General features: G+C 50.0%; 1 protein-coding gene across 1 annotated transcript in view; it reads right to left on the minus strand.

The window, feature by feature from the left end:
- LARS2 (leucyl-tRNA synthetase 2, mitochondrial) overlaps positions 1–10,059 on the minus strand; it is a 109,686-nt gene that overhangs the window by 40,370 nt on the left and 59,257 nt on the right. Inside the window, exons 9-11 of the mRNA XM_011357473.2 lie at positions 7,489–7,593; positions 4,804–4,919; positions 3,126–3,409 (exon numbers count right to left, since the gene is read on the minus strand). Of these exons, the coding sequence (XP_011355775.2) occupies positions 3,126–3,409; positions 4,804–4,919; positions 7,489–7,593 (505 nt within the window). The remainder of the gene's footprint in view (positions 1–3,125; positions 3,410–4,803; positions 4,920–7,488; positions 7,594–10,059) is intronic.

Genomic DNA, 10,059 nt, shown 5'->3' on the forward strand with positions numbered 1-10,059 from the left:
TAAAAGCCTTATTTTCTACTTCTCTGCATTTAACCTGGTAGAAGATCCAGCAAGAACAGGGCCAATGCCTCTTTTATGATGCTGAAGAGGCAAAACCGATTTATGAAGAGAAGTTGAAACCCAAATGCGGTGAAATGTTGCTCTGAAAAATGAACTTGAGTTTCCTTTTCATCTCTACTCTAGGGCGAGGGGTCCACTGGGGTGACCTAGGAAGGTAAATCGTCTTGGAGGCCCAAAGGCGGTGGCGTGCTGGAGTCGACTCAAATCAGCTGTGACAAGTGGTGTCAACCTGGCAGGCCTCGGCGGGGGTGTATATGCCACAGAAAACACTACCACTCCGAAGCCCCCTCCGGAGAGCTGGTCAGTGCACACGTACAACACGCCGCTGCCCACGCACAGGTTCCTAACGGGGGAAAAGCGGGGCAGACAGACTTGCCGCTCAGGAAAGCGAATGCGGGAGGTTGTTGGTGTGCGAGGGGCGGAAATGAGAGGCGATCCTCACTCCGGGGCCGGAGACGCCTGGGGAGCACGAAGCTCCCGCAGGGGCCTGACCGCAGAACCAATTCTGAAGCAGATGCCTAGGGTGGTGGGCCTGCGGGGCTGAGAGAGCCTGGCGCCCAAAGCCACACCTTCTAGGAACCCACGAGAGGGGGCCCTTAGTCAAGAACCCACGAGAGGGGGCCCTTAGTCGAGGAGGGGGCTCAGCTCCCGTGAGGGGCTCTCAGGGCCTGGGTCAGCAGCAGACGGGTCGAGTCAGCTATCAGCAGGGACCCTTTGTGGCAGTGAGAAGCCACGGCGGAACACAGCTGAGACTCGGGGCTCTTCCTTCTGAGGCACGGAAGTGGGACCAACCACCCCCGAGGCTACCTTCTTGGCAGCATGACTCCTTGGGGTTCTTGGAGGACAAGGAGGGGCATGAGGAGCCCCAAGAGGAAGTGATGAATCTTCTGCTAGTTTAGCTTGCAAGGACTTGAGTCTGTTTTTGAATTTTTAAATAAAAGGGTTGCATTTGTATCTTGCATCTGTGAAGCAGTCCATACCGGCTTTAGAAATGTCACCAAAAGAAACGGGCTCTCCCCTCCTCCCACTTATTAAACAGATGTGGCTGAGCAGAGAGATGGGAGCCCCAGATCTGGGGGGGGGGGGCTCTGAGACTCTTGGGGTCCTCCTGCATTTTAGTCAGGGGGCTCCTCCTAAAACAGTGTGGTCCCTGGGAGTAGGAGCTTTTCGGCCCCAGGGGCCTCCTGCTTGGGATCACCTGGTGCTGCTCTGAGACACTGGTCTCAACAATACGCCCCTAAACTAAAGCCAGGTCTTTCTGTTTGGGGAGAAATCAACTAGAACGCAGATACTATTTGGGGAAATAATGGGAAGATAAAGGTTATTTCTTCTCCTTACCATCAGCGCACCCTTACGAGTCAGGAAGAAAATGCAGGACTCAGTTGAGGAAAGGAATCACATCTGGCTAACACCTGCCGTGCTGATCTTTTTCACAGTCACGTTGGACTTGAAGACAACGAGCACATTCTACTGCTGACACGGAAGACGCGAGATGGTAAGTGGGAGGGACAGATGGCGGTGATGGTGACGTTGCTATCGTTATGAGCTCCGACGGCAATAATACTATAAGACTGGGGACAGGCACTGAGCCAAAGGCTTCGAGGGCATTATTACCCCGTTTAATCCCCGGTAACCCTGGGGATTGTGAGGTAGACGTGACTCACGTCCCCATTCTGCACATGAGGAACTAGCGTTCGGAGGTTAAGAAATCCGCCCCAGGTCTCGGAGCTGAAGAGTAAGGGACCCACATCTGACTGTGCTGTCCGCTGGGCCGCACGGGCTCGGTGGCGCTCGGCCCGGTGCTCACTCCAACTGACCCGGGAGCGCTGACCAACGTCAAGTCCCGGGCCCCGCCCCCAGGAGTCTGCGGCCAGGCTGGGAATCCATAACCCACGAGCGCTGGACACGACCACTGTCCCCAGCAGGAAAGCCCTGTCACCGTCACCGCTCACGAACCAAGAGGGTGCGCTGTGTCCCTCCTGGACGCCACGTTTCTCCCTCACAGTGGCCCGGAGCGTCCTACGTCCCCACCCACAAGCCCCGCCGCAAATCCCAAGGCTGCCTGTGCGAGGCTCGGGAGGGTTGCTGGAGAGTCCTCGGTCAGCTGGCGGTGACCCTTCCATTTGCTAGGTGACAGCTTGCTAGGTGCCACTGTGCGGGATGATTACGTGTGCTAACTTAGTCTTCTGAACGGCCCTTGGAGGGGATTATTTTAGTTCGTGGTAAGGGAATCAAAGCTCAGAGCAGTCAAATGACTTTCCCAAGGCCATACGGCTTGTTACCAGGCAAGGCCGGGACCTGAATCCATGATTGTCTGAATCCCCAGCCTCATACGTGGTCACTTAATTATCAACCTCGTAACTCAGCTCTGTACTGGCAGAGGACTAAATTATTGTAAATCATCCTCATCATGATCTATAAAGCAGGGGGAAAAAATGGCTTTTCCACAGAAAGAAGAAAAAAAATACTGGAGCTGGGTATCGGTTATTTCTTTGTGTAATCAGCTAGTATAGCCTCATAAAAATGACATTTGGGACATGCCAATGAACCGACAGAAAAAACATAATCCCGCTTCCAAAATGAGAAGAAAGAAAATACGGTACGCTTCAGTATATTAGAGAATGAACCCCCGGAGCACACTCGCTGTGGTAGCTTCTGCTCTGCTACTTGTGATAAAAATCTCCATTTTTACCACAGTCGCTGCATGAGAAAACTATAAGGCAAAGAGGAGGAAGCATCTTCTCTCGTCTCCAAGAAGCTCTCTGGAGCAGAAAATGGAAGACGGTGGCCTTTTTAGGAAGCTACGATAAAAACATGTAGCTTTTCCATCAGTTGGATCGGCTGCTTCTGGGAAAGATGTGACACGACACTGCTCTGACACCTGCTCAGAGAGCAGACGGCGCCCCTGCCAGGGGCTGGGCCCCAGACTCCAGCACCTTCTCGCAAAGGTCTCAAAAGACCCAGGGCATTCTTCCCGGCCTGGCGGGAGTCCGGGAAAAGGGAGCGGAGTTAGTGCCAGGCGGGAGGAGGGACAGGCACAGCTGGGAGACGTGGTGGTTCCTTACCTAGGGCAGGAGCAGTTCACCCACTCCAGAGCCGAGGCCAGCGGGGAGCCTCCCTTGCCAGTGAAGGATGTGATGCTGGGCAAGGTCACGGGCAAGTCGTCCAGGGGCACAGGCACAGGGCCGCAGGCCGGGCAGTGGACCATGGGGATCGGCGTGCCCCAGTACCGCTGCCTCGAGATCAGCCAGTCCTTCAGTTTATCGCTCGTCACGTGCCCACCCACTCTGTTCCTCCGAGCTTTCTCAGTCACGGCTAGAAACGCATCCTGCCGGCTCAGACCTGTAAACTGAGACGGGAAGGACAGAGACCCCGGTTCGCCCCTCGTACGAACGAGCCAGCACCCCCGCCGCCACCCCGGGCTGCTGAATTCAGGTATGGCTCTGTGCAAGGCCTCATCACGACTCCTGTGAGACCTACGTGCCTTTGCCTTCGTGGGCCCCTTCCTCCCTAAGAAAATATTAAAATTCTTTATTTTATGACTGTATTGAATAAAGACAAATACAGTTTTTGACCTTAAATGTTCACTTTTTTCTTCCGATTTTAAAAGAACTTGAAATCTTCTACGGGGCTCCTTAAAAGCATTGTGCTCTAGGCACTGTGTCCACTGGGTCATCTAACGGGTCAAGCGGCCCTGCTTCTGGGGCTCTCCTGAGTCCTGCCTCCAGAGGTGACCAAACATTAGCATTCAGCTACCAGTAAAGAACTGCGTGATGTGTGTTTGTAACGACTACTCCTCTGTCGGGGAGAAAATATCCAGAAAAGAATCATTTGATATTACCCAAAAGCAGAAAGAATTCGGTCGAGCAGGGGAACGAACTGGGGTCACAGCCTGCAGAACCAGAACAACTCTCTTTGCATTCAAATGCTCCCCGTGTATAGACAGCAGAACAGAGCAGAAAAGAGAAATTCTCTTTTTACCTTTTGCTTTTCAGAGAACGAGATTAACAGTAAGAACCGGGACCGGCACGGCTTGCCAGTAACCGGGATCGTGGGTGGCCTGGAATCGGACCAGTGAACATGGACAGCACAGCTGCCCTGTGCCGGCTTATGCTGGGCACTGGGGGGTGGGGCCCAAAGATAAACCCGATCTGCCACCTGGCCTCTAGGGGCACGAGGCACAGGGATAAGAAAGCACAGTTATGCTTATCAAAAGCAGCCCTTTTCATTAAGGGCCTGAAGTGTCTTCCGAAGGACAGAGGCATCTACCAAAGAAATACATACACTCTGGGGGGGTTTGGGGGGGCGGGGCCATCTTTTGTGTCCCTCACTCCCACCGCCACATGTCATTGTGGTAAGAATGCTCGTGAGATCTCTTAAAAGTCGATCGTCTCCATGAGCCACTGTTTTTACATTGCGGAAGCTCATGAATGGAAGTTTTTACTATGGGTGGAAGGGGTCGTTATTCTCTGGCAGAAGGGTCCCCAGATAAAGCTCCGTGACTGTGATGACCACACTATTCTAGGACTGGGCTCGACTTAGAGTTGATAAACATCTAGATCTTGAAAAAGAGTATTATTGGGTTTTCACGGATTGAGAGACAAGGCTGCAAGAGTGTGGGGAACTGTGAAATGGCAGGTTGTAATTTGTAATTTGCAGCTACAGGAACATGTCTCATCAGACTCACATCAAAGGTCATGGATTTAGAAGTAAGTGCTTGGGCCCAGGCCACAGGGCACCAACCTCAGCAGAGCCGCTCAGCCTCTCCGTGCCATCTGGCGAAGTTTCAATGACTTCAGAGTAGGATAGGCCCAGGGTTTGTGCTACGAGGGTGTCCTCTGCGCTGGTGCAGGGAATTCCTGTTGAGAGAGGAAGAAACACAAAACGTCTCCTTTGCAAAAGCCCGGATCGCGAACTGATTGACAGCACTGACACTCAGCCGTGGCTTCTTACAGGAGACTCTGTCTTTGTTAGTTAGAGACGTTATACAAGCACCTCGCGTTCACCCGGGGAAACCCACCACCCTAACACCACCAGTTTATCGCATCGGTGTTACTTTGTTTAGGCCTTTTTCCTTGGCTTCGTTGCTTTTTAAAAACAGTTGTGATTCTAAACTACACGATTTGGAGTTGCTTTTTATCACTGAAAGAGCAAATCACCAGCATCTGGGGAAGCTCCTTCTTTGAACTCCTCCGGCATCAGAGGACGGTGACGTTTCCCCCGAGACTCAGGGCTGACGCCTCCAGCATTTCGTAGCGCCCTGGAAGAACCCGCGCGGTCGGGAAGGCGAAGGCTGGCCGCTGTGTTCCTCCACGCTGCGCTTTGTTCCCAGGGGCAACGGTACGCTCTGCACAGACATTACTGGTATTTTTCAACCCACACATGCCCTTGAGGACGTGGGGGGTGGAGCATGAGTAAATCACGCACCCAGAGGGCCCAGGCCTGCCGTTTCGGCTTCCGCCGGCCATACAAACCGGGCTTTCAGTTGTCGGTTGCGTAAGGCAGGCTTTCTCCTTGGCATTATTAACATTCTGGACTCTTTTTTTCAGTGTGTGTGTCGGGGGCGATACTCTGTGCATCGTAGGATGCTGAGCTGCATCCCTGGTCTCTACCCACAGCACTTCCCCGGTTGTGACGGACAAAAAGGTCTCTAAAATTGCCAGCTGCCCCCTGGTGGCCACATCGCCCCTGGGTGGGAACGCCTGCTGCAGGGCCAACTATGGAAACTGCTGCCACCCTCGTGGCCCCCACACGTCTCGTGGCAACTGAGAGAGACAAAACTAAGGGTGATGGACAAGATGTTTCAGTCAAATTTCCGTGAACAGCCCCTCTGGAACACTGCCCTAAAAGGCTGATTTAACGTTCGGGAGACGCGCTCTAAAGCTCCGTGGGATGACGGAACGTTCGGTGCTGTTCCAGCTGAGGTTATTGACAGAAAGCACCTAATGAAGCAGAGAAACGTTCACAGTGGACTTGAAGATTGCTGACGGGTGAGGACAAACAGCCAGCGATAAATATTACCGAAAAGTGTTCACCATTGAGAACGAGAAAGAGCCATTTATACATTCCAAAGGTGGACGGCTCGTCGTAACGAGGAGTAATATTCAAACGCAGACACTGTGACCCAGAACTGATCTGACCACAGAGAGAACGCTCTGGGTCACGGTGCTGGTCACCCGGGGCTCAGGGGGACGTCAGCCGTGTGTCACACCTGGCTGTGAAGAGCAAACACACCGCCTGACCTTTGTTTATTCCTGTTTTCTGTTCTCCCTGGGGGGAGGGGGGGGCGGAGAGGCAATAACTGGGAAGACGTTAATTATGTAACTGTGGGACATCGGGACAACAGGAAAAATGATTTGCCATGCACACTTGAAAAATCAAAATTTCTTCCCTTCAGAACTCTCAATATTGTGTCAGTACTCTGACTCAAAATACTAAAAGAAAAAAAAAACACACATCAACGAGAGCTTCCTTTCCTGTTTATCTTGGCCAGCTGTATTAATGAATTCTACTAATTAAAAATGCACAAGAGTAGTAGAAGGAATTATTTGCTTTAAGCAACACCCTTTCTAGGTTTAAATTGCCAGAAGAGAATGACTCGACCGGCTTAATATATTTTTCTGTGTTGGTGTTTCTTCAAATCACTTTGTCAAAAACGGATCTGAGAATTGTAAGGGAAAACATGATCTTGATGAGAAACGCTATTTCTCATGGGTGCTAGAAGACGGAGCGTGGAAATAACTTTCTCTGCAGGGCGCTGGTACTTTAAAGACAGGCCGGAATCTACAGCAGGAACGCTGAAGAGAGAGGCGGGGCCCACCCCGAGGGCAGAGGACGTGGCTGTCTTCGGCTGTCATCCCTGGGTTCGGCCCCAGACTTCCTGTTAGGTGACAATCGCTCAGAACTCTCACGAATGAGTAACGCTGCCAAGGATATCCGACGTACAGTTCTAAATACGCCTTCAGTTCTACTGCTGTTTCACGATCCTTTTCTTGAATAGCTCAAGTTCACCTCCTCCACAGAGTCTTCACCAACAGCCCGGCCTACATGGATCATCTGAGCGCTGAACCCCCGTCTCAGCAGCTGCTGTTGGTTCTACGAGCTCTGAAACAGGGTTTTCAGCTGAGCTGTACCATTCTCCACATCAGAGGTACAAGCCTCACCAACTGGCTCTGCTGGCAAGATCCGCAGGCCAGACATCTTTTACTATTCTCAAAAAGCAATGAGCGAGGTGTGATATACTTCATGTTTTCAAAATGTAGATCTGAAATAAGAGACGATTAAACAAAGGGGCATTCATTTAAGAGGCATTCATTTAAGATCGTGGCATCAGCATCATGGCACCTTTCACTTGACAGCAACGGGCTAGAATTCTGATTTTCAGCCTGCTAAATACATCTTCCTGATCGCATTTTAAGAGCTACTCACCTATTTTTGAATCCAGAGAGCCCTCAAAGTCAGCTTTGGCCAAGATAATGACAGGAACCTCCTGCTGGGTGAGCATGTTCACAGCCCTCACGGGGGTGAGGCAATCTGAAAATGAGAAGAACGAACTGTGGACGCTGTCAGCTGGGGCCACCCGAATCTCAGAGGAGTCAGGTGAGAAAAATAAGCATTGGAACTTCTGTGTTTTGTGCTAATTGGTAAAGAATTTGTTCTTTGAAGGTATTAATAGATAATTCACACCAGTGGAAAATCAAAAGATTAAACAAATACACAAAACCGTTCACCCATGTTAATCACGAAAAGAAATGAAAACAGCATTTTTACTTTCCAGATGGTGGAGAAAAAAGACATTCCCATGCCATCCACTCCCCCCTTTCCTTTTGAAAAATACCTCAAAATACAGAAGAAGGAGCAACAAAGAAATTTATCCATGGTAAACCTAGGAGATTTCTGAAATTCCAAACAAAGGAAGGAGCATTGGATAACTGCAGAACAAAGACAGAGGGAAATCCTGGGGTGGCAGATGTGCAGCAGAGGCCTACAGCGTGACTGGGTCAGATCTGAGCAGGACAGAGGGCCCCAGGAAGCATCCTCAGGATAAAAAGGGGATCGATACATGATCTGACAAGTCGGAGCGTGTAGTAAACTGTACTGAGAGCAATTTTAAAGAGCTTCTGGGGGGCTGGGGGAAGACTTTGCCAGAAATTCAAAGAACATGAAGCAAACGAAAAAAAAAAAAAAAAAATGAGGACATCGCGAACTTCAGGAAAAATCGAAAGTTATGTGAAAAAGAGGAAAATGTATCACAGTCTACTTGGCTTAGTTGTGAACAATGTGGTCATAATAAAATACTTAATTGGGAACTATCCGGTGTGTCATCTTAAAGGAAGCTTGTTAAAATGACCACGGCCAGGACACAAGCCAGACCTAGGTGAATCTTCACTAAAAGATCTGTAGAACCGGAAGCATGAAGACAGATAAAGTCCCAAAGGAATCAGAGAGGAGAGGACGAACTCAATTAGCGGGTTCGCTTGAGCTCATTGTAACACGAGCATTTAATAAGTTATAATCTGTGAACTCTTAACTGTTTACTCTTGCCATGTTGTAAGACTTTACGTAATTATCTAAAATATGGGGTTTTACAAACCTCAAAGTTAAAATAAGCCTAGGAAATAGGATTTATTTTTCGAGGAGGTAAAGACGGGCTCCGTAGGCATCTACGCCGGGTCTGGTCTTCCTTCACCTTGCGTGTGGGGAAGACAGACGCGATGGGGTACGGTGGGGACAGACTGAAACGCAACCCACACGGGTCTCCGCAGCCGAGGTCCAGCCAGCACCCACGGGACCACGGCCGGGGGGCACCTGCTGCCTGAGCTGCCTAAGGGTTGACACTTCTCAAAGTGGAGACCCATGTTTTTCTTTTTTAATTTATTTTTTAAATTTATTTTTTTCAATTACAGCTGACGGCAAACATTCATTTATATTAGTTTCGGGTGTACAGCATAGTGGCGAGATGGATATATAATTTACAAAGCGATCCCCCCGTAGGTCTAACACTCACCCAGCACTATACACAGTTATTACACGGTATTATTGACTATATCCCGTGCTGTACTTTACATCCCCGTGACTAGTTTGTAACTGCCAATTTGTACTTCTTAATCCCTTCATTTTTTTGCTTATTCCAGGTCATCTGAGCACAGAAGCTTTTCCCTCCACATGATGACTATTAACATGCGCTAAAGGGATGCTAGTAGAAACAGTTTATTTAAAGAACAATTACCTACAGGACTCTGTTCCTCACCCTTTCGTCCCACCCCCATGCTGATACTACAGAGAGAGGAGAAACAGAACAATGAGTCATTAATTAGTCAACGCTCTGGGGCTTCCAGAGAGATGAGGTTCCAGTTCTCCCATGTGTCAATAAAAATGGGGTTCTAAGTTACCCTGCAGGTGACCTCATTTACCCTTTTGGCAAAAAATCCATTGTGTAGACTACTAGTGACTCAGAGCTGAAATGCGTGGTCCCAAAGCCCCAGGGTTTGAATATTTTCATATTAGGAATGTCAGAAAAGACTCCAGGAAAAGACCGAACCGCTTCTAGAAACTCTGACGCTGTTTCTCTCTTGATGCTTTTTTATGGTTTCTAGTTCCTACGAGCCGGGCTTACATAACATGACGGAAGTCAGAGGCGGTCAGCTGAGAAAGGAGGCAACGTCGGAGGTTCCGGAACACTCGAATTCAACAACCCCACAGGGAAGGACCTTACTTTTTTGCTCTCTTAAAGGAATCTGGGCCAAATTATGGGATGCTGAGCAAAAAACCGTAGATTTAGTCAATAACATCAGCCACCCAGTCGGCCAAGCCAGAAATCAGAATGTTGCCTCTGCCTTTGCCGCCGTCCACAGAGTTTTCAGAGCTGTTCCTGCCCCTCCATCTGACGACCCCTGGTCTGCGGTTTACACCATCTCTCATCTTACCTAGTGGGGTGCACGGGTCCTCCTGCCCCCACCTCTGCCATTCTCGCCTGACCCTGTCCACATGTGTCACCGT

Source organism: Pteropus vampyrus, unplaced genomic scaffold (assembly GCF_000151845.1).
Source record: "Pteropus vampyrus isolate Shadow unplaced genomic scaffold, Pvam_2.0 Scaffold35, whole genome shotgun sequence".
Lineage (NCBI taxonomy): Eukaryota > Metazoa > Chordata > Mammalia > Chiroptera > Pteropodidae > Pteropus > Pteropus vampyrus.